The sequence below is a fragment of the Acanthaster planci genome, linkage group LG09 (assembly GCF_054643075.1).
Source record: "Acanthaster planci isolate LZ-2023a linkage group LG09, COTS_SCS, whole genome shotgun sequence".
Taxonomy (NCBI): domain Eukaryota; kingdom Metazoa; phylum Echinodermata; class Asteroidea; order Valvatida; family Acanthasteridae; genus Acanthaster; species Acanthaster planci.
Window position 1 is genome coordinate 17377436 of NC_141785.1, and position 25144 is coordinate 17402579.

Sequence of the window (25144 nt, forward strand, 5' to 3'; positions counted from 1 at the left end):
AGGACATTCACTTTTAATAGAGGATTGTTGAAAGATTGAAAATGACACATTCTTCTGAACTTTTAGTTACTGACAGTTTAAATACAATGTTTCATGATGTCTCAATGCCTTTTTGTTCATGTTTCAACACAATATTTTGGTACATTTCAAGATATTCCAGAAAGGAAATTATGCATTGCTTTACAGAAGCCCATCATTTTTGCACACTGCCAAAAAGAACAAAAAGTGCTTTTATTTTGTTCAATATTTGGTTTATGACCATAAATCTAACTATGATCACTTGCTCAAGATGATGTTCCCAGTAACAAAAGTGTAAGTATAGCTTTAGCCAGTGTTGTAGTCGAGTACTTTTTTCAGAGTACAGAATAATGCAGAGTACTTAAATTTCTGAGTACCTGAAAATCTGAGTACTTTACCAGCTGAGTATAAGAACTGGTTTTCAAGTACGACTACATGTACCTCCGAGCATGAGTACTTGTACCTCTGAGTACGAGTACTTGTACCTCTGAGTACGAGTACTTGTACCTCTGAGTACGAGTACTTGCACCTCTGAGTACGAGTACTTGTAACTCTGAGTATGAGTACTTGTACCTCTGAGTATGAGTACTTGTACCTCTGAGTACGAGTACTTGTACGTATGAGTACTTCTAATTACGAGTACAAGTCAGAGCACTTAAGTCTGGGTACGTTAAATAGTCAAATATGTCTTTCAAAATAGTTTAAATGAGTATGAACAATGGATCTACAAACGTTTTTGCAACTGATTGTTTTATTAAAATCTGCCATAGCATTCCAAAACCAGTACGTTCAGGTAAAGTTGCAGATTATATTTAGTCCTAAACCTGTGTACATGTATTTTAGTCTCCTTGGTAAAAAACAGAGGTACAACATTTATATGGCAAGAGAAGGATCATCAGTTGTGAGCAACACAAGATGCCGGGTCCTTTTCAAGATTTTCCGTTTTCAAAATTCTTCAAAAATTCATCATTTCATTTAATGGCCATTTATACCCACATGAAGGACTCTTTGGGCACTACTCTAAAGCTAACAGGTAAAATTCACAGACTCTTGAATATTTCAGCCAGGCCTGCAGCCTTGGAAAAAGAGCCCAGATTGTGCGGTGTTACGTAAGATTCTTTTGTTCCTGAAACCGGCACAGTGCACTGCTCACCTCTTTTAATAGGGGCCAGATAAGCGTGCAGCGGTGCTGTGTGGCTCATCGCTGCGGTGGTGGAGAGCTTTTGTCCCCAGGGGTAATCCGCTCGCTCAAAATGCCTCAAACCGTGGTATACTGTTTCGAAACAAGGCTGGATTATCTCCACTTTTGACAGCGAAAAAACGTCGGTAATGCCTAGCAGCTCAGTCTTTGGTGCTGAGCACTGTCTTTTGTTATAAGACCTAACTCTTTTGTCCCAGTTCCGGGCTCCCCGGCTCTGCATATAAAGCCTATGTACTCGAAAACGGGTCGCCCGGCAGGAAGTGGTTAATTGACTCAAAAGTAAAAGCATCAAGAATAAGCAAATGGCATTGATGCATGGACCAATTTTACAGAGTTGCTTAAGTATAAAATTTGCAGATGTAGCAAAAACCCTTGCTCAAAACCAAAGGGTACCAGATAAAAACCCTGTGTGATTGTCATCCCAGCCAAAATCCACATAAAGAACATTCCGAAACAACATCCATCCCAATGGAGTTGTGATTGGTAATCTGTGCTTACACGTGGACATGTACAATGTGCAAGTACCAGTGGGACTCAGACTCGTGATGTGTTGTGCACGAACAATGCGAATGCTTAAACATTGAAGGGTGAAGTCTGCTTCCAGACTTAATATTCCTATGCCCATGTTTGTCTATGTTTTAGATTCTATGTCAGGTCCGGGAACCAGACTACCTACAACTAAACTGAGTGTTACTAGTCTTGGACCCAAGATGCCTTTCGCGGTGCTGCGATCTGTTATTGCATTCAGTGTGCAGTGTACATGCACTTTACAAGGCGATACACAGTGGCATTGCCCCTTCCGGCCGTTAAGTCTGGTGATGGTTTGTGTCGTGAAATAAACAGGACGGTCTTGGAACCAAGACCAGGAATACACCGGCGTTTTGCGTTCGTAATTGGCTAAGACGGCAAATGTGTAAGCCTTGTCTTTGTCAGACCTTACCGAATATCAGCCTGCGAGGATCGATTTTCTTGTACCGTTGTATTTCAATGGCCATAACGGGATTTAAAGGATTTTTATTAAGTACATGTTAATTGAGTACGAGTACCTCGATGCTTGAGTACTATTTTATTCCCGAGTATTTGCAGCCCAAGTACAAGAACTGTTGTTCAAGTATAAAATTCCAGTGCAAGTAAAAAACGAGTGCTCTGAAAATGGTACTCGAGTAGTATTCGAGTATGAGTACCGAGTACGAGTACTACAACATTGGTTTTCGCCAGACACAAATCCACAATAAAGGCACCTACTTACAGAATCAGATAAGATCTCTTGAAATTTACCTCTAGGCTGGACTCAGACAGTTTGAGTTTCCCAAGGTCGAGCGACAGCATCGTTGGGTCAATGTCCTGCACTGCTGCTGTCAAACCATTGGCCAGCTGTTGCACATTCTCAGTGTAATCCTTGAAATGCTGGAAAATCGGCATCTGCAACTGGACAAGAAGACATACCTTCAAAATTTCAATTAGAAGTGTGTTTCAACCTCAAAGAGCACAGGACGGTAGATTCCGTCCCCATGTAAATTCTCCAATATCACTGCAATACATTTTTTTAAAACTGTGATATCTTATGGTTAGGCACCGATGTTATGAAACTCGTACACATTACTTCTTGTGAAAAGCCTGCTTTAAAAACAGGTTAGATACAATGTTAGCTTTGGCGATGGATGTCTTTTATAAATGTATGCAGCATTTCAACAACACTGGCCATGCAACAGGTGAGTTTTGGAAGACTCCCAAGCAGGACAGGGTTTAAAAACACACAGGCTCTTTTAGAGTTTATAGTTACTTCTTTCCTAAGCTTTTATGTGAGATTTGTAACTACCCATGGAAATATGCTGCTACTTTTCTTACAGACAGAAACTCCATTTCAGAGAGGATGTATTTACAGTAAAAAATTGACACCAGACAGGCCTCAAAGGGAAAAACAACGGAACATTTTGGCCTGCAATGCAAGCTCTGTATGGCGACAGGGCTGATGTAAACATTCACCAGAAATAAATTTCATGTCTGGTACACAAACCCAGGAAGAGAAATCTTTGAATTTTTGTGGCTGTGTGGTTGTGCATGCTCAGTGTATCCCGCATCAAACTTGCGCACGCATGCTGTAAATTCTCTCCAAAGGACCATCTCTTATTCTAGGGCAGTACCGATTAACACAACAGTGCCCAAAGCGATCCCAACCCGCTAACTACAAGATTGAAATTCAGTGACTGGCTGACGGTTTGCTCTTCACCAACCACTCAAAGTTGGGCAAATTAGCGATGTGCTTGCTCAGTGGTCGATGTTTTCTTTACCTTCGCTGTGGCTCCGCCTTTCTTTTTTCTGCTCTTCCTCAGGGCTGCTGCCTTCATGGGTTTGAGAAGCCGGAACTTGACTCCGGCAAGTAATATGACAAAAGCCAGTGTCTGTGGATAGGAGGAGAAAAGTTGCAAATGAGCCAAGCACCTCCTCTTGTTCAAAAACAGCAGATTTATGTCCAGTAGAACAATGATCCCTTAAGCCCTGCCAACGGACATGTGGACCCACACTGCATGTTCTCACTGTACATGTCACCACAAAAGTGCTTGCATACTGGATGTCTACCGGACATTTGGTGGTGCAATCGCGGGCTGTCACTGGTCAAAACATTTTATGGGAGGGGCTTCATGTGTGAGTCCCTTGTTAGGTTGCTCACTTTCCTCACATCTCTGGGAAGAACTTGCAAAAAAATGTACCTCAACAAGTAAGGCCAACTCTGGAAGAACCTGTCTGTCAAAATGTCTTGACTCTCCATCTTCTCGGATTAAGCACCGCCTACTTCTCCTTAAAGATTCTGTCCAAAGAAACAATCAAAACAACAATCTTGATAAATCACAGGTTGCAAAATCATACGGCTGCATTTGAGAATATAAGCTTCACACAATTACTGTCCCAAAACTGGAAATAGGCAACAGTTTTACAACAAAGAATTCAAATTCCTCTTGTGTACAAATACACTTGGTAGGTGGGGTTCTTGACTTGTAATATAAGTGTCATGGGTTAGAATCCAGTTGCAGGCAAGGCCGTGCATCTTTGGTCAAGTCAGTGACTCCCCCCTTGCCTCTTTCTACCAAGAGCATAGACTGGTACTGGACTTTTCTGCGGTGTTCTCCTTCATACTATAAAATTGCTTTATGGAAAAACCACAGCCCGATTATGCCATTTTATTTTGAGCGTAACTTCATATTTGGAGCAAGGTTTCAACCTTAAGGTTTCAACCTTATTTGAAAACAAAAAAAAATTGGTTACCTGAAAATTTGTCGGTGATGCTGGTGAAGGCTTGTTCTATTGTACTCTGCAACTCTGCGTTATCTGAGAATAAAACATTCCAAAGGCTTGACTTCATGCTTGACTTTATACATCTCGTCTATGGGGTGACTTTTATGCATTATAACACTCTAATCTTTAAATTTTTAAATCTCAGCCCAACCCCTTCTACATGTAGTTTGCGCCTGGTACGTGTAAATTTGGGGTTTCAAGCTAAACACTTTTGGGTTCGAAATCCCAAGCCTAATTTTACTGACCTAACAAGTAGAGAATTCTGCTCAGTCAATTTTCATGCTGAGCAGCTAATCAGCTGGTAACGGCTCACAAGAGACACACACGAATACATGTACGATGCAGGGTACTTTGGCTGGTAGCCTACTTTTGCTGAGCAAATATTTTGTGTGTGAGAAGCTCCATGACATTGACCCGCTACATTTTTTCTTGAAAAAAAATTTCAGTGTTTTCTACACTGGAATTGTTTTTATATGATAATTAAAGTTTCCAAAAGTAAACTAAAAAGAGAACTTGACACATTGCGGGTAACTTTCAATTGCGTTTTGAATTTAATTTTCATACTTAAGAAACAAAGTGTCTGTCCATGTGACGAATGTTATAAACTTTTGTAATTTCTCAAATATTGCTCAATTTATCTTTACCTTTTCTATGGCAACAATCAGAAACAGTGAAGACATACAAGCAAAATAATGGCAAAATTTTATAGTTGGAAACTTGTACTGCATGTCTCGCAAGTGTGTCTTTTACTGTGGACAGATCCAAATGTCATTGGGACCATATGCAGTAAGCAAAGCAAAAAACATGCTTACGTCGGGGGACAAATTTTCTTAATAGAACAATGCAAATCTCCATACAACTATTAACACAATCCACCCTATTGAATAGTGCTTAACCATATGCTGCCGGGTTTAATTTAAAGTTGCATGACGTATTCCCGGGGGATTTTCAAGATTTTCTGTTTTCAAAATTCTTAAAAAATTCATAACTTCATTTACTGGACGTTTACACCCACACCATACACACAAATGACTGTCTGGTGGCAACTCTAATCTGACAGACAACATGTACTGATGCCCGAGTATTTTTCAATAGCCTGGCATGCTGCCTTGTTAAGAGCGCCCAGATTGTGCGGTGTTATGTAATTTTCTTTTGCTCCCGAAACTGGCCCAGTGCGCTGCTGGCATCTTTTCAAATGCTGACCAGATTAGCATGGAGCGGTGTTGTATCACTCATCCCTGAAGTGCTGAAGCGCTTTTGTCCCAGATGGTAATCCATTCGCACTGAATGCCCCAATCCCTGGTATACTGTTTAAAAAAAAATGCTGGATTTTCTCCACTATTGACAGTGAAAAATTTTTGGCAATTCCTAGCAGCTCAGTCTTTTATTCTGAGTACGGCCTTTGTTACAAGGCCCAGTTCTTTTGTCCAATTTCGGGCAGCCTGGCTTTGCATATAAACCCGAGGAGTCTGGTAGCGGAAACCCTGACAGCAAGTGGTTGAGGTTAGCAAAATTTTCTAGTGTAACTTTTCCACTAATTGTTAAACACTGCCATAAATTTGGGCCTAGTATATCAAAGGAATTCGGGTCATGGAGGTAAACTATAAAAACAACGTAAAAAACTGTAAAAACTACTAAACGGGAATAACAAATTTGAAAATGAGATGCTCAAATATCTAGAATTCAGAGTTGTGGTCAAGTTTATCACACTAACATCACAATTTCGGTCAAACGTAATGGCGGATAAACAATGACAACAAAGTGCCTTAACTTGCTGCCGGGGAGCCTGATTTCGGAGACGTTGGCTTTATACACATTGCCGGGGTGCCTGAAATCAGACAAAAGAGCTGGGCCTTGTAACAAAAGACCACACTCGGAACAAAAGATGGAGCTGCTGGGAATTTCCAACATTTTTTCAGTTGTCAATAGTGGAGGAAATCTGTCATTGTTTTGAAAGATTATACCACTGTTTGTGGCATTCAGCGCGCGTGTATTACCACCAGGGAAAAAAAGCGCTCTAGCACTCCAGTGGTGAGCGATACAGATACAGCACCACTGCATGCTAATATGACCCTATTGAAAAGAGGTCAACAGTGCAATGTGTCGGTTTCAGGAGCAAAAGGAAATTACGTAACACTGCACAATCTTGGCTCTTTTTACAAGGCGGCTGGCCTGGCTGAAACACTCGGGTGTCAATTGATGATCTCTGTCAGATTAGAGTAGCCACCAGACAGTCATTGTTGTGGGTGTAAACGTCCAGTAAATGAAGTTATGAATTTTTACAGTTTTGAAAACAGAAAAAAATGAAAAATTACACGACCCAGCAGAATCAACATGGATAAACGGGCATAGCACAAAGTGGTTAATCATCGTTTACTCTGAACAGCTTGTGAATTGACTTCAGACTGGATGACAAGTGAGGACTTGACTTGAACCAGTGAGGACTTGTGATGGAATCCACTACAACACTGCTAAAAACTGCTAAGAACAAGAAAGCCACTTTTTTGTTCATAATTCAGAGAAGCAGGGCTTCATCTGGCAACTTTTAAACGGAAGCCAAAGGTTCAGCTAAGTGCACATTTTGGCAGAAACTTACAATTTTAATTCCGTGCTGAAGGCAATTTTTTTTCCTGCCTCAAGCTCAGGATTACAGCAAAACTTACAGCAAAGCTGTACATATTTTAACTAGACAACAATGGCCAACTTTTTACCTGAAAGTCCTCACAATGAATGAGGTCTCACTGAGGCCTTACCGTCTTGCTGCATGGAGAGCTCACGTATGCTCAGCGTAACCCTCAGTGCCATTAGGAAAATCTTCCCACAATTCCCCTTGAGGTAGTTTACCATCCGCGTGCATGGCGGCCCTTGAATAGGAAACTGGGGAAGAAAAATGGCCGAAAAAGATTAAATGACTTTCTTCGGATCACATAAAAAAACAAGACCAGTGTACGAACCAGTCAGGACATAGAAACTAATGTGGAGCTCATAATTCGGAGGAGTGCCCTTTTGAAATATACTCCCCGCGAGAAAGTCTGGTGTCCTGTGCCAGAATGTTTTTCAAACTTGGCAAGCATGTGAAAGCATCCACAGCAGTCCATCTGTGAAATTTCAACACCGTCTGACATGCATTGATAACATCCATGGGCAAGTTGACATTGTTGTCTGGCCTTTCACACAAAAATGGGCATTTTGCCAGAAAAGTATCCCAGATTTACATAAAATCAGTGTCAAAATGATTGTAAGACATTAATGGAAAACTTCTGAAGGTTTGGCATGACAAAAATGCACTGCGACCACACAGGAAAAATATGTCTCAACCCACTTTCGGGTTCTAATTTTTAAAGGGCATCAAATCCTGTGTAATGTGATGTTGGTTGGACTCCATCTTCCTCAATTCTGCAAAATCCTCCAAAACTTCAGAAGGATCTCGGGGGCAAAGTTGATACCGCTTATTGTTTATACCTTGTTTTCAACCCTTAAAAAATGTACTTTGTCATCTTCCTAGAAGTTCTCACTTTTCTATGCGTAGTGGGATCTTCTGCCACTTCAACCAAGTGCCTGTCCAACTCGTCTGTTAATGCAGCCAGCACCTTCTCATAGCTGGGTCCTTCCCCATTATTTGTGGGGGTGCTGTCAGGTGTTGAGGGTGAGTTTGGTGTGAGATAGGTGGCAGCGGCTAGGGACCGCAATGTCAACTGCCTCACTTTCAGCCAGGATTTCTCCTGCTGCGAGGACGCTCGTCGATCCTCCTCAGAAAGTTGCCTTTTGAGAGAGAACGAAAAAGAAGGAAAAAATTAAACTATTTGGTTGAACAAAGAAATTGACCGCAGCAGAATTGAATTCACAAACTCCAGAGCCTTGGGGACCTACTGACTGAGCTATCCACCTCTATGATGGCTCCTGTCTGAGCATTTTTCAGTCAGGAGCTAGCCACAGCCACTGGTGTTCCACAGGTTGAGGAATCACATTCCTTGCTTTTCTTCATTCTGACCATCTATTGTTAATGACTGAATCTGTACAGTTTTCCATGGTAGTTTATTTGGTGAAGCAAATCATGACATTTTGTTAAATTCGGGAGAGCCAAACAGCAAATTAGCTAATTTTGTACATGTACGGTATGTTAAACAAATCAACAGCAGAAGTTATACCTTACCTGTGTTCTGGGGCCCAAGACACCATGATATCAAGATCTCTGTTGTCTGAGATTTCTTCCCATTTGGTATTGTCTGTGCAAAACAGGAAGAGAGCAAACTGCTGAAACTAAGCAACACGCATGGTCCTAGAGAATATTGGAAAAGGATCATAAAGTGACTGAGGAATTTCCACAAAGAGAGAGTGACAAGAAACACTGGCAAGGGGAATTATTCAAGTTGGTGAGTGAATAAAGAAAACTTGAATTTAATAAAGACAATAGAAACTGGAGACCAATACACCATCACACCAGTGACTAGCAAATATTTGGTTGATGAACAATATCAAAGCAATCTGTAGTCTTTTTTACACAGTTGAGGAGGTGATAGCAAATGTAAATTCGTCAAAACCGAAATTGTTTGTTCAACTCACCTTTTTCAGGATGGATATCCATGTCGACAACAAAATCTCTCAGAGTGTTCCCCGCTCTGGACAAACCACAATACTCAAACATGTCAAATTATCCATTCAGGACAGCGCAGAGATAAAGCTTTGTTTCTGACTTCACATCTTAATATGATCTGATTTCTTCGTGCATGTGCAGCCCATGCATACCTGTTCATGGGCCTACGCTCAACCGGACTGGGACCTCAACAACTTTTTTTTTTTTGCTTGGTCGGGCAGGCCATGCCATAAATTTGCTTATCTGAATTGGATAAACACTTGCCCAAGATTTCTTGGAATCCACGATTATTATGGTTATTTAACTAAGGCCTTCTGCATGTAAGCGGTCTTTTATTTGGCCATAAAAATAGTTGTGCTTCCGATTAAACAATCGGTTCGGTCGGTAGGTCTGAAAATTGTTTTGTTTGGGGGGCAATTTATTGTGCTGTTTGAAAGGCACAAATGGGGATGACAGCTTCCAAAATTATCTCAAAAAGTGATGAACACCTGTTTTAATCTATGTAAAAATCTATACAATCAACAATTCACAAGAATTACGGACGATTCACACAATGCTACTCGGGCAATCACGACGGCAAACTGGCCAACAATGTCCTTGTGTTGCTTGGTAAGCATGCGTCATGCATCCAGACCAGCGGGTGATAAACCTTGTGCTGCGGCAGGAAATTTGTCAAAACACGCTAGCCTCAAGTACAAGCAAAACAACCTCAAATAAAACTCATGAACACAGAAAATACATACATACATAAGAGACCAAGTTCTGTGAATTAACTTGCAGAAAACCTCTTGCGACATCGATGCTTTTTTTGACCTGCAGCTTTAGGGTTGCATGCGATGTGCGTGTATGGCTGATGTAGTGTAATTAATTGACCGGAATGTACAGTACATATATAGACTGGTTCTGGTTGCTTCATTTCCATCACGCATTCTTTTGCATGTGGGTGGCGCGGCGGGAACCAGAGCAGCTTTGTTTAATGCAGTGAGTTTTGCACATGTATTTTCACCACTGCGACAGCGACTGTGAATGGGAACTGTTTGTGAAAGTTGGAAATTAATAGTATTAATGTTATTAGTATTATTTATACCACTATGACATTTCGGTGACGAACAAATGGTAAGGTTTGTCTAAATTTGCAAAATAATCGCTAATTTTTTCGCCAGGTCAATGGAATAACAGCCAAAATTTTAATTATTTGCAAATTGGCGAGAATGGCGAACGGCAGCTGGAACCCTGCCTTACCGATTACACATCCATTATAAATAACCAGAACTAGAGAAAAAGAATCTTCTGGCATTCAACCTTGCTGTTACACCCTCCAAATTATTGCAATATTTCCCTTCCATAACTGCCCCAAGTTCTATCATAGAGACTCCACTACAGTGGAGATCAGCAACACAGGCTAATCCTTTGATGGGCAAATGACATCCTCCAATTTACTCCATTTGGAGTCTTTTGCTGGTAAGGTAATGCATCCTTCAAAGCCCTTTGTGTGGAGGTTGTTGGCATATCTAGCTATAAAATGGCCCAAAATGACCCTGAGAGAGCAAGGTTTTGGACAGAGATTTCAATCACTCTACTCTACCATGACATTCTCTTAGGGCATATATTGTGATATTTTAATGTTCGCCAGAAAAACGGTGTTTAACATATGGGTCATTCTATAAAATTGGCGTCCAAAGTGTGACATTTTCTGTCCCTGTTACCTGACTGATTTCAAACTATTTTTATTTGTTTGGCAGGTAATTTGCAGTACTTGTTCAGTCTTGGAAATTAAACCATCAGTTCTAAACATTAAAATCATATGCCAGACGTAAAAAGGACGGGAAAAAAATGGGACCCCAAATTTATAGAATGACCCACACGCTTCTCTTTTGAACTCTAAAGAATTCTTCTTGGACACTGAATGAGGCCGAGTCACATTATGTCCTGGTACCAAATTAGAATTCGAGCAGTGAAACAGCAACAAACCGGAGCCTATCTCTGGCATGCGGGCAATGATACATTTTTCTTACATTTCTGCTTCCGTTAGCAGTTCCAGGAGAAGTTTCTCCACAGTGACCAGAGTACGATGGAGAGAGTTGCTGATTCGTTGTCGAAATGTCAGAAATTCTGGAATCTTGTGGAACGTCCCAAACTTGTACGCTGTGATCATGTACTCAGTGGTCTATAAAAAATGGGAACATACAGTATTCATTGGAACAAATGTTACCGATGACACGTGCCACTGGACACGGTACCCAACAACTGTCAGAGTAAAAGAAGAACAGCCTCTAAATCCATGATAATAAAATTTAAATGTTTTGGCATTACTTCTGAATTTTTAACTACTTTTCTGTGGAACTTTTGAAGCCAAATAGCCACTGTTGATCATTATCACTATCACCTGCATTTTGGTTAGTTACTTTCTGCAGCCGAAAGCAATCGCTCTTAATTGTCCAAGACATACCATTTGTTAAAGTGGAAACTATAGTTGCATGATTTATACAGTTTGCTACCTGGCCAAAAATAGCCCGAAAAATCCTGAAACTACTACGCTGCGACACTTACATCTTTGTGGTTTGAGTTGAAGAATTTCAGAGTTGTGTTGAACAAGGCAGTGGCTGAGGTAAAATGACCCAAGCTAGTCACGTATCCTGAGACTGTGTACCTAGTGAAGGCAGATGGGAAGGGTTGAAATGTGGCTTCAAGGAAGAACTTGCTGTGATGCCATGTTGTAATTGATCAACTTTGAGCTGTTATCTTTGAAAGCAGGTGTAGTAAAATTGGTTGTGTACATCAAGGAACATTAAGAAGTTACAATGTTTGTACACCGTGCTAACAACACAACATTGATAATGTAAGTACTTGAAAAAAATATGAATTCTGCTTTTAAAGATCAGACTGTTTACGTCCCTGGGCAAGGCATTTTATCATAAGCATTGTTTTTAGCGTGTAGAAATATGGATGAGCACATAAGCATCATTTCTGCGAATGCATTCCCATAATGCAAGCACAAAGGTCTTTGTATTCATTCAGATGAAAAGTGGTTGCACCCATAGAAAAAGAGGTGCAAGCCAGCACATCTGTACCATGCACCCTTCCTTACCTCTTGTCCACTGGAGTGTAAGAAGTTCAACTGTGTGCACAATATTGACAGTAGGCCATGTCTGTAAAATGTGGCTACAGCTACAATAATGCTTACTTCTGAGAGACCACTTCGCACTTGATTCCAACAACTGCTTACCAATAAGTAACTTACCCTAATGTGTCTTGTTGAATGTGTTTAATGTCCAGCCCATCATAAAGGTCTGGTATTGGACCGAAGGCACCTGTGGAAAACAACAGAACACATGCAATAGCAGAAACTCAAGAACGCCTCAGGTAGTAGCACCATTCCAAAGTGCTCCCTTTGCAAACACGTTCACAGAGAGTTCCAGAACTCACAGAGCTGCAGAAAAATGTTGTTCCAGAACATTGTCCACACAGCAAATATGTGACCCACTTTGTGAAAATGAGTCTTAAGTCACCTAGGACATTTTTGAGTTTCCATTTGTATTGGAAAGAGCAAATTTTGAGTTTTTTTGTTTTGATGTTTCACCCTGTTTGGCATCTTGATGAAAGTGGATACTCCATGGTGACAAATGCTGTGGGTTCCTATTGATTTACACTGCACAAAATTATTCTAAAGGACTTTTTACTCCAAGTGGCTCTGTCGACTTAAGACTCATTTTCACAGAGCGGGTCACATATAAGCAATCAATTAAATACAATGTACAGAGGAAAATTCAGGAAACTTCATGTGAATTATCCACACTGTCTGATCCCGATTTACGCTTCAGTTTTCAAGGGAATACCTTGCCCCGTGCGATTGAATGAAAGCTGGGCTCTAATTTCCACAACTGTGTACAATCTACCCTAAGGCACTGAATGATCAAACCTCTGACCTCGGTTAAAGCATTTTTTTTTACAAGGACCTTCCTGAATCTGCCCAAGTCCCCCACTTTGAGAGGAAATCAGCAGCGTTTTCTTCGCACTTTAATTTTCACAAAGTACATATATAAAGCCCTACCACATTCGCAGCACCCTCTTCACCCCTCAAATATCTCTCCAGCTGCATCTCGAATGATCTTGAGGAGTTAAGGTTCATTTCCATGAGATTCGACCTCAATATTACCCTTCAATAAAATGACTGATAAAAGCCTTGATCACAACGGAATCATACCAGCGAGACAGTACAGTCGTATAAGCAGCAACTTCATATGATGACATGAGGAACTAGACGACAGTCCATTCTCTAGAAGTCCAAGCATCCTCCACAAGTATTTGTCTTCTCCTGTCAATAAAGTTACACCTAGTTCAATAAAATGTCCAGTGATCAGATCCTGTAAAATTTGGTTGGTTCTTGGGGCTTGTTGACTACTTTGCAATTATCCATGGTAAAATATCTACAAATGCTGAGGACCTTGGGTACCAGACAAAATCAATGACAGATAGACTTATTGTCACTGCTCAAATCTGGCATTGCAAGTCTTGGGCAATTTCTGAAATCCCATCTTGAGGTTCTGGCTGCGGCATCATTATGCAAAGCCCTGAGCTGATTAGGGACTCTGACTGGTTTTGGTTTCCCCTTTCTTTCTAAATCTGAACCCAACATAATATCACATCCAAAATCTCCATCTCTCAGACTCAGATTGAGCCACTGCCCATGCCATAGTCTGAGTAATGGTTCAGCACTAATACAGCAAGACTTCAAACTTGTTCTAGAAAATTAATTTCAATTTGACTAAGACTAAGAAGCGATTAGACACTAAAAGAATAGACTATTGAACTTCTGGATACAGTCTAACAATGGAGAGAGACTACACAGTGATGAAAGTGTTTCTAGTGAAAACCTGGCAACAAGAAAGGATTTTCTGAGTGGGTAAAATGAAGCACAATGATCAAATTTCATAATGAACAAATGAAACGCCTTATCCAATTTAAAAATACTAGAATTACAATATTGCTGAGCCCACTACATGGAGCTTCAAAGTCCATCAACGCAAGCTTAAGTTGAAAATGTACTTTAGTGATTAAAAACTCCATAAATTTTAGGCAATTGGGAGACAGGTTTGCTACAGAGAAGTGATTTCCGTGAAAATCATAAATGCTGGAATGGTAGTAAGTTTCAAATCTGATACAACTGTCATACTCACGTTCAAGATTTACAACCATTTTAAGCTTGACTTACAAAATTTATGAGCATTTTACCTAAATATCTTTTCATGCAATTACTGGATTCTCTGTAAAATGTATTTCTACTCCTAATGGACAGCTCCTGGAGCTGTTGTGACCAGTGTACTGTAACAAAAAGAATGCATAAATCTTACCTGTTTCCTCCCAGATATCAATGAGCAAATGCACAGCCATTAGCAGGTATTCATCTCCATACTGTAAATCAGTACAGAGCAGGTCCTTGCCATAACTCTGCGCTGCTTCGCTGCGTTTGATGAGCTCCTTGGCAAGGGTCAGCTTCTCTTCTTGAGAGAGATTGTCCTGAAGGCCTAACCTGCGACTGATCTTCAGGATGCACAGGTGCCTGTAGATTTGCTTTACCTGCGGCAAGAACGTCAATGCCAGGTACGCTGGCGTTACCAATCCAAAAGTCTTTTTATTACCGGGCACAGTTCTGAAGACATGTTGGCTTTTTCTGCACCCCCTTCTCATTCACAGTTCTCAACCCTTCAAAATTACTCTATTCACGAGGTTAGCTACACACATTCAAAACCCTTTTAAAGTAAGCCTCAGCTAAGGCTGTGCTGAACATCCGAATATTCAATCATAAAATATCTGAATATCTTTTTTCAAATCTGACTATTTGAATGCAAAATACAAGAAAGGGAAAGGAGAATTTTCTTTTGTTTCAAATGAGAAAAATTGCACGATGGAGGCTTGTTCCAAGCATATTCAAATGAGAAACCACAGAAACCTTACGATTAAAAAGTACATGATGTATTACAAAGTTTAAAAGGACTATACATTTTCAACAGGAAACAGAGTATTATTTGTCTCTTGAATCTTGCTAAATTGTGGTTGGAGATATTTGTAGAGATGTGAGAAGCTATTACAGTGATTATAGTGTACAATAGTGTGCGTTTTTGCGAGTGATTTTGTATGTGATTTATTCATCAACAATCAGCCAGTTGATATGACCGAATATTCGGATATTCAATCGAATTGACATGATTCAAATAGTGAATTATTAAAATTGACGCAGCCTTAACCTCTGCAGAGTAAGTTTTGTATTTCAAAACCCTTCACAGTTCCTTTGTTTCGTAAACATGGGAAAAAACCAGCAGGGCACTGTCACACAAATGCTGGTCCTCAATTAGAAAACTAGACACATCTGGTCATCACAGACTAGCAATTGCTGAGGTTGAAATACTTTATTGATGAACACAACAAATGGTTTCTGGTCAGGTCAAACTTATGTCTTTGTGGAAGATGTGACTCACAATATAACGATTCATGCAACAACCTGTCAATTTTATACCAAGTTAGAAAGATATCAATTTAACTATTTAAGATCAAGGAAAAGCAAAATGAACTTTAAGAAAAAAAATAACTGCCGTTACAAATTATTGGATAATATAATCTTTGTCAAGAGTACTTCTGAAATAATGCAAAAACAGCTTACTGATTTTGCATATTTCATTCCATCATCGCTCAGCTCCATCTCCAACGTGTCAAGAAGACTCTGCACAAAACCCTGGTGGTCCTCTGGCGCAATGAGGGGCAAGAACTGACACAGGTCGTCGTAGCAACAGGGACGGTCTCCAAACAAGTCAAAATAGCGTTTGAAAAGTTCAGTGCTCGGTCCTATCAGAGGTCATGTTGTGTCAGAAAAAGAAAATGAAGGACATGTGTTGATTTGAAACTTTCATCAACATTCAGAAAAAAGTATAGACCAGTGCCTGTCATATCGGAGCTACGTTAAAATGGCTTCAAGATCCATGTCATGCGTCTAAATTGTACATGGGAGAAACTTGTACCCATCGGTGCAAGTTCATAAAACAATACACAAGTAAAAGGAAAGTGGTAATATGGATATTGATGTGGCAGCTATGTAAGTGCTAACAATGGAATGGCTGAAAGATGGTTCAATATGAAATACTGAATGTCCTTACCCATCTTTAATATGTGCGGAGACTCTTTCTCTTTAAGAATCCTCAGCAACTGTATCCCAGAGAGGAAGATGCCTCTTGGGAGGGCATGGCCCTCCTTGGCTGCTCTCTTCTCAGCCTCTGATTTCTCTTGGATGAAATTGAGCACCATGTCTATTGTATAGTCCGGCTGACTCACGTTGCCATTACCACTACCAAACAAATGTAAAGGCATAGTTTCGATAAACATTAAGTCCTGAACGGTTACAATCTCCACGTGTGTTTAATGTCAAAACTTGCGTTGAAGTCAAAAATGCTCTGTTCATCAACTCGTATCAGCTTTTGTAGTCAGGTTATGGTTTTTAAAGGATTACTTCAGAGAGCAAATGAAACTTCTTTGAACCTTGGCCTCACATTAGACAAGCAATTGTTTATGAAGTAAACATGGAAACTGCGGTGAGCTGGAGGATCTCAACTTTGAGGAATGAATTCACAAAACCCAAGTGTCAAGCCAGAGATATTCTGGACACCTACACACTATGATAGCAAGGGTTGCATCTTCATCCACTTTGTTGATCAAGCTGCTTACCTGCCGCTTTCTCCTGCCGCAGGAGGGGACCAGTTATTTTCGATGAGCGCCAGCGCTGTCTTAAAGTACTGCTTACAGAACAGCCAATTGTCCGGACTACACAGAAGACAAACATGACAGAAAGGAGCCAGTGAAGGGAGAATCCTGCAAAATTATTTGGCATTGCTGTCAACAGCCTTGTTTCAATACTGACACAGATTGGAAACCGGAACCATAAAAACTTCAAGAGGGAGCTTACAGCACCTTTTTGTGAGAAGTATCTTGTAGGCAGAGTTTGCCTCCGCCCATCGCCCCATCTTGCACAGAAGCTCTGCCTTCCGGATGGGGCAAGCATCCACCTCAGCCTTCAAGAATTCTGCAGGTAGGAGGAAGGTAAAACAGATTTGAATTTTTTTCCACCAAAGCTTTTTTGAGTGAAATAAAAAAACGTTGGTGTTTTAAACAGGTCACTGTATTTATGGTTGACTGTAAGGTTTAAATAGCTGTTTACGCATGTATGTTCAGATGGTGTATAAAAGACTCACAACATGTAAATTTAATCATATTTAACATACACCCCCATCCTTGGCTAACAAATTCTGCACGTTGGACAAATTCTTGTTGATACTTCCATGCCACACTTTGCAGTGATTGCAAACCTTATAAATGTAGCACACTGCCCGACAAACTTCACGTGCCTCATTCTTAAGAACCTTACAACTTTCCATGCCGTAGTTTCTGAACAAAACAAATCACTACTCCCTTGAAAATTTCATGACACTGCCTAGTATGTATCAACTAAAAATACCCTCTCCTGATGTATAATCACTATGTCCTATAACAAAGGCATATGTACCAAATTTTCACATTTAAATTTATCAGTCACAAAAGCGTGAAAACAATAAAATATGACGACAAAAGAAAAAAACACCTCCCCAAAAAATCCTAAAGAACTGCAAGTGCCAATACTGTCCCTATCGCCTAAATCCTTCGACCTTTTGGCAAAGAAAGCTGATATTGCTTCAGTAAATGAAAAAAAAACAAACCTTGGCCATATAATGTTTGAGTCAATTAGCGCAAGAAATTTTAGACTGATTAGTATTTAAAGTGGCTGACCTCTGGCTCCCGTTCCTTGTGATGCCCCCCCAAAAAAATTAAATTGGACAAACTAAAAATTCAATTTCAACAGGTACAATGTCCTTGAAATTTTAATGGCCTTATTTACTGCTGTAATATATGGTCGTTAGCACTCAAGGGGAACAGGGGAAGCTCGTTTGTAACAAATGTCCAGCCACAAAACATGCAAGGAAAGCCAGACCATTGTCTGGGATGCAATGCAATAATCCTCTCATATGGAAAAGATGTCTTCAGTGGGGACAAAGCCATTGAGATCCAAGTTAAGTTCTGTGGATACAAGTTTATGTGTCTCCTGTAATCTGGTAGAAGGGACGAATTGTACGCTTTTTCATAAAAGCATGGAGCTTTGCATCCATGGTTGTCAGAACATGGCAGTTAATTAAAACCCTCTTTAATGGGGGGGGAGACATTGTACATGCCCATTGCGTCATAGATCAGTGACTAAAGCCACGAACTTCTCATAATTATCTAGATCCAGGAAGTTTTCCCAGATGTTAAGCCATCATACACATACACCCACCCTGTGCTTTCCCCAATTTGAATGTGAATATGAAGGGATTGCACTTCATATTTTTTCACTGTTTCCTTGCCATGTTAAAGAAACTCTTTACCTTTGGAAGTGCTATCCAATATGTAATACACGTGTACATTTGAGATTCTCTACAAAGTAACAGTAATGTTTCCACTTCAGCAGATAGCAAGTCAATTACCCAAGGCATTTTTGTGACACCATCGATATAAAGGCAACCAAATTTTTGAATTCAATTTTTCCATGCTAGTTTAAATGAAACTTTTTTGGAAAGGGTGCTATTACCCATAAACACCCAGAGCAGAGTGAAAATATAAACACAGGAAAATTACACATTTTCAACAAGGAGTGATGTGAATGAAAACAGGCAACATTTTCAGTTTATGAAATCGTGGAGAATTTTATCAGTGAGACAAGAAAACTAAAACACAGGATGCCACTGATGCTGATTCCGGTGATGGCCTTTTGGCCTTTTGATGCAGTTTAATAACCCCAACGACTCCTGTCTCTACCTTGTGAATGTGAAATGGAATTACTGACCTGGTCGTAATGAAATCGGCCTTAATTTGTGGCAATTTGCTCCACGTGAATAATAAAGGTAACAAACTGTGAGTCATACTGAAGCAAGAAGCATAAAAAGGGATAACAGTTGGACAGCCAATGAGATGAATCACGACAGGAGCTTAGAGATATGCTACATGAGCCTCGAGTTGGACCAACAGAGGGCACCGTTTTCTTGGCAATGGAGGCTCCTTTGGTTGGAACTGAACTTAGCAGGTCCATGAATGACTATGAAATGCATGCACTGCAGTCACGTCGCTACCAGCAAATTTCAACACTCCTGACCGACACTGCTCTGTTGAACTGATGAGGGGGCACTTTTGCTCAAGGCGGATTGCAATCTTCAGTATCTTTGGGGCTGCAAAAACAAACTGTAATTCTGCAGTAGAAATAACTGTCACCGGCTCCAATCAGCTCTGAGTTGAAGTGCACCCTCAGTGACAAAAGAAAAACAGGCTGGGGGGAAATTTTTCACCCAGCCTCGTGCATGTGCCCGGACCACATGAGAGGACCATACATTCTGAGATACGTAAATAGGCTGCGCGTACTCGATACTCCCATGCGGCAACATCAGGTATGAAATAACTCCTCAATCCCCCAAAAAAAGGTGGTACACGGGTACATAACACCCCTAGGGAGGTAACTTGCCCCCATCCCTCTTCCCGCTTCAATCACCCCCCAACCCCATCTGGAAACATTACGGCTTTGTTTGTACAGGGTTGCAACTAGTGTGAATGCTATACAGGACACAATGCAGCTGGATCAGAAATGATATTGCTTATTAGCCCACAGAAGTACATATGCAGTCGAGAACTGTGCAAAATCGCTGGGAAATGCATGTTAAGTTTTTAGAATCTCACAGGAGGACCAATTTTCGAATAGAAACTGTACAAACAAAATTTTGATTTTTGAAAAGGAAAATACTTGCACACTGTAAGCCACAAGTCCACAAAAGTCCCAGCTGAGTTACACTGAGATGTTAACAAAATTACACGTATTTATCAATACACGCACAGCATGTATTGCAATTCTACCCCACAGGTCGCTGCACTTTATGGACGGTTACAATCTGTCCTCTTGGCTGTCAGGGTATACATGGAACAGGGGACCAGCAACGACTAAAAATATCCATCTATTGAAGTACCCTTGTCTCTCCCCCATCACCAAAACATAACAAAATAAAACAGATTTCATACTAGGATGAGTCAAACAAAGTCACGTCAACTCAGACATTGAAATGTCAACTGAAGATAATTTTTTTCAATTTGTACGCCATTAGAAGTGAGTAATCCATCGAAAATTTGATCCAAGCAGTCGGCTGCAGACTCCAGCGTCTGTGATGACTCACGACAGGGCAAACGTAGTCTCACACAACAATAAAAATTCCCAGAGGGGCAATATAATAAACAGTTCATTCCTCCGTATGCAGTGGATATGGTGCAGATGAATACATAAATTACAGTCACATCTTAAGTGCCAGTATGTACGACAGAGTGAACATATTCATGTACGTGTATCTGTGCATGACAAAAATAATTACTTATAATCTGTTTTAATGACAAATGGGACCAGCCTCCACAAAGCCACTTGAAGCTGCAAAAAATCATAACGTCAGGTGTAAGTAGCATGAGAGTAGAAACCGAAGATGTCATTTGACCTAAACTCTTTCACGTCTTGGAAAAATCTTGCCATTAACAGTTTCGTTGACAGACTTCAATAGCATCTTTTTGAAGGATTTGCACCACGAACTAGCGACGTTTTTTGAACAGAGTAATGCTCTTCTCAGGAAAAGGTCAAATACCGTGACGATCCGTATTTCATTATTCTGCGCCTACATGTATTACAAGCATTTATCATTGTCCGCATGGCGACGATAATCCACCCCAGTGACACCACTAACTACACACTGTCTAGACTCATTTCCTGTCCATCCAAAATTAGAAAAACAAACTGGCAATCTGGAGAAAGTGTAGCATCCTCAACTGACTCAGGTGACTGGAGCCTCAGTCTCTTGGAATGTGTCTGATGTCTAGACATATTAACATCAAAATTTCAGAGACATTTCATTAGATGAAAGGTAGATTTTCTTGGTTTTCCTTAGATATCTGGTAGTTAATATTTTAACACTTCTATATACATGATATTTAAATTTGAGGACCTCATTTGTAATTTAAAAAGACATTATTGAATAAAATGTACACATTGACCTAACAACAGAACTTTGTTTTTAAAATTTTGGGAGTGTTTTGCAATCACCCCCAAATCCAATTAATGAAAATCATGATTTTCAAAAAAAATTTAAATCAGGTTTTAATTATTTAAATCAATTTTTTAAAAATCGACCTTTGTATAAGTTGGCCAGAAGGATTGGTCCTGAAGTTCAAGACATGATATACATACTGTATACCATGTGATGACCAAAGGACACGAGTGCTGACTGACTGCTGGGGTTAAGTTTATCACATGTTGAACCGTTTATTTCTAATCAAGCACAAAAGTTTGCTTAGTCCAGTTACCTGTAAGCTGAAATACACACAAACTCTTGGTATGAAAAAACTGTTCATGCAAATTTCAATGACAAAAACAAGATGATTAAAGATCAGTGTCTTCGCTTCTTCAATCCGGATAAAACTTCTGTACTAGCTAACACGTAACATTTCGAGAGACTTTATGGAATTAGTACACATCTTTGGTATTCCAATTTTCATAATATTTGGCGACACTGCTTTCCATGATACCGGTATTTGGCAATTCTGCTGTATCTCAATGCACGTAAATGGAATGGCCATTGATTCCATACATGCATGTACATGGGCCTACATGCTGTCATACAAAATGGAGAGTGGAGTACAAAGTATTGCAGGCACACATGTAAATGTCAAATAAGTATAGAGAGAAACATCAGAAACAAAGTGACCCAATTCTGGGTGTATGGAAATGTTTTAAACACATCAGTATATTGAATTCAGCCATTTCTTCTTTTCAAATACCCCAAAGAGTTTACGGCTTCTTTAACGTGATTTCTTCAAATGATTTTTTTTACATTTTTAAAGCAATTCAAATCATGATTTAAACCAAACAAGCTTGAATGAAGGTAACCTTTTTCATGAGAAACTTTCTACCACTCTGTGTAGTTCCCTTCTCTGACAAAGAAAGGCCAATTCTTTCTAACTTTCAAGGGCAATTAAGCAGTTCCAAGGAGAAACAACGCTTGCTGAAGTAAGCATTCCTCAAACTCTGTCAAGTCTTCCCAAACTTTCTGATGGATTTCATGGGATTCGGGAGTGTTTAGGTTTTGTCACTTACACAAGGTGCTTCACTGCATGCTCGGTATCATCACAGCACGAGAGACAAAGTACAATGTACATGTACTTTTGCTTCATAGGCTAGGCTTTATGGGACACAAGTACAAGTACGGTAGTTAGTCTCATGGTAGGATGGCCTCGTAGAGGCACAGGTCACCTGTTGCTCCATCTCTTCAGAGTAAGGAACTATTCAGTGGTTTGGACTTCTCTGACTCTTTTCTTTGGGCAAGTCCAAGCTGTTGGTTTTTTTTGGGGGGGGCAATGCATCAGCCATCACAGCCGTTGCTCACACTTACAAGACACACCTAACGTTTGCTTTTATTGCATGTTTGGAATATTCTCTAGGGTCTTTCAACTGAATGCTAACATGCAGAACAATAAACCCCCCTTATTAATTACTTTATGCACTTGGTAACAAAATGGACCGATAGCCCCTACGTAGTACTGAGTGCATAAATTAGCATAAAATTGCGAAAAAATACCCCTTGAGATTTGTCGAGTTGAAAGACTCTAGAGTGTTTGAAACAAGCAACTGAAGCAGACCTTTGGTTCACATTGTTAGCACAATGAAGATTACTATGTTGTAAAGTCCTACACTTTACAGCAGCAAAATACCTTGTGCATGTACCAAAGCTTGGACTTGTCATTACTGTGTGCTTTGATATCTTAATTCATTTTTATTACTGTAATTCATTTGTGAAGTGTAATAAATCTCCTGTTGGCAAGCATGGAAGGGAGACAAACCCATTACCTCCTGCTTGCTGTTGGAAACATCTTCAGAATGGATCACTGAGCTCTTCACGCTCTGCCGACTTTTGGCAAATGAATTCCCAAAGAAGACCCTTTTTGTCCACCAGACCTGTGTCGGGTTTCCAATCCTGCCACAGGCTCGGTCTCGAAGGGTCGCACTAAGTCATCCTGGTAATCCTGGCACGTCATCCCTATAAATTCTTCATGACTATACAGGCGGTGGCAACTTGGATAAAGCCATGCTTTGTAAGTGTACCATTATATGCCGAGCAAGTGATGATTTATTACCACTGGAAGACAGTTGAAGAGTTTCCTGTCTTTTTGAGTCTGTCATTTTAAACCCTATGCTGCAGTTGGTACACCAAGCAAAAACATCAGATGAGGCGACGTAAATACCAAAAAAGGGGGACCTGCCTGTGAACAATGCAACCTAACTCACATTTCAAACTTGGAAAACTTGTACGACAACTTACTTCCCATCTCTCCATCCAGGACTTCAATTGCCTTCTCGTGCTTGTTCAGATAGCCTAGGATCATAAGATAGATGTTGACCTCGGCTTCTGCCTCCATTCTTCTCTCCTTGACCATCCTCTCAACCATCTTCTCTGCCAGCGGCAGGTACATCGTCTGGGCCAGTTTCTCATCAGTGGATGTGAGAGCCTGAACAGTGGGTGGGGGGGAGAATAGGAATATACATGTACCTCTACCATAGGGTACCTCTACCATAGGGTACCTCTACCATAGGGTACCTCTACCATAGGGTACCTCTACCATAGGGCAGCCATCTTGCTTTCCTACCATTCAAAACAATGCAACCAAACTGAGGTTCCCTTTTTCCAATATGTGAAATTGTATTACTCTGTCCATGGGAACAAGACAGACATGGCAGCATCACAACAAAAACCTTTGCCTGGTCACAGCAAGTCCCTGGAAACTGTCCATGTCTTGTGCCACCTTTAACAACGATATTTGAAAATTAAACCAGCTGATGGCACTTGCAAAATGCAAATTATATTAACCAAATCAAATTCTCACTTAAATGTTATGAAGCAATTTTGAAAGTTTTTGCATGTTTTTCTTCCTGACAGCGCTAAGTTAAATACATATCATGTACTTTAAAAAAAATGGAAATAAAACTGCAACAATTACATGTATCTGTTAGAATTTCTCTGGCCAATGTTCACTTACTTGTAAAACTGTGCTCATTACTCCCCAGAAATAGTAGGGGTTCTTGGGAAAGACTTTGTACATGTCCTTAGCAACCTGTGATAAAAAAAAGTGTGATGATGACACATTCATACAACAATTACGAACAATGGACGAATTCACAACATTTTGCTGATGTATATTGATTGGACCAGTGCAGAAGCAACAGCAAGAACAAATCAAGAGCCCAGGTTTCCGCTTCAGCAGAGGGTCGACCAATAAAACAAACAGTGCTTTTCAAGCTGTTTGTATAATAATGCGCCAAACTCCACTGTATCTGGCTCTGCAAAAGAATTTTTCAATTTAAACAAAATATAAAAGTCTTTTTTTCACAAGCCGCTAGATAATTTGGGTTCTAAGATAAACAGCTCAAAGCAATCATTCCCCCAGAGAAAAGCCTGCAAAGGCACACTTCCTGGACAAGACAAATGACGTAATTTGTCTATCATGGTAGGTCTGTTATTCAATGCTTTATGAATACGATGCTTGATACATTAATGATATACTGTTTACTGGTGTCAGTGAGGCGTGACCAAAAATCTACAGAGAAGAGCTTAGTTCAGTGAAGACACCTTTGCCGAGTGTCCACATAAGGTTCTGAAATAGAATACGTAATTCATCAGTTGTAATTCTCCGCCTGTACCGGATGTGACCAGCACAATTATGTGGTACGTGTACATGAAACTGTCTCTTTGTTTTTCCTACTGGGATATATTACAAATCTGCAATTGGTTAAAATGGCAATTTCTCTAAAGTGGGAAACTGCAGCCAAACAAGTGACAAATCCCAAGTTGTTTGACACAAAGTTCAACTTCAATGAATGAAAAAGGTCATTCTTATAATGAAAAGCCACCCAA

At 40.2% G+C, this 25144-nt stretch overlaps 1 protein-coding gene across 2 annotated transcripts in view; it reads right to left on the reverse strand.

Moving 5' to 3' along the window:
* Window positions 1–25144, reverse strand: part of naa25 (N-alpha-acetyltransferase 25, NatB auxiliary subunit) — a 45012-nt gene that overhangs the window by 2799 nt on the left and 17069 nt on the right. Inside the window, exons 5-23 of one of the 2 annotated variants that reach the window (XM_022229918.2) lie at window positions 24270–24344; window positions 23555–23741; window positions 17064–17175; window positions 16821–16916; window positions 16256–16443; window positions 15766–15947; window positions 14459–14684; window positions 13312–13422; window positions 12349–12418; window positions 11658–11757; window positions 11123–11274; window positions 9077–9132; window positions 8667–8739; window positions 8029–8275; window positions 7267–7390; window positions 4484–4546; window positions 3931–4028; window positions 3511–3621; window positions 2498–2641 (exon numbers count right to left, since the gene is read on the reverse strand). In XM_022229918.2, the coding sequence (XP_022085610.2) occupies window positions 2498–2641; window positions 3511–3621; window positions 3931–4028; window positions 4484–4546; window positions 7267–7390; window positions 8029–8275; window positions 8667–8739; window positions 9077–9132; window positions 11123–11274; window positions 11658–11757; window positions 12349–12418; window positions 13312–13422; window positions 14459–14684; window positions 15766–15947; window positions 16256–16443; window positions 16821–16916; window positions 17064–17175; window positions 23555–23741; window positions 24270–24344 (2415 nt within the window). Of the gene's footprint in view, window positions 1–2497; window positions 2648–3510; window positions 3622–3930; window positions 4029–4483; window positions 4547–7266; window positions 7391–8028; window positions 8276–8666; window positions 8740–9076; window positions 9133–11122; window positions 11275–11657; window positions 11758–12348; window positions 12419–13311; window positions 13423–14458; window positions 14685–15765; window positions 15948–16255; window positions 16444–16820; window positions 16917–17063; window positions 17176–23554; window positions 23742–24269; window positions 24345–25144 lie in introns of both variants that reach the window. The other variant, XM_022229917.2, reaches the window with a different exon arrangement.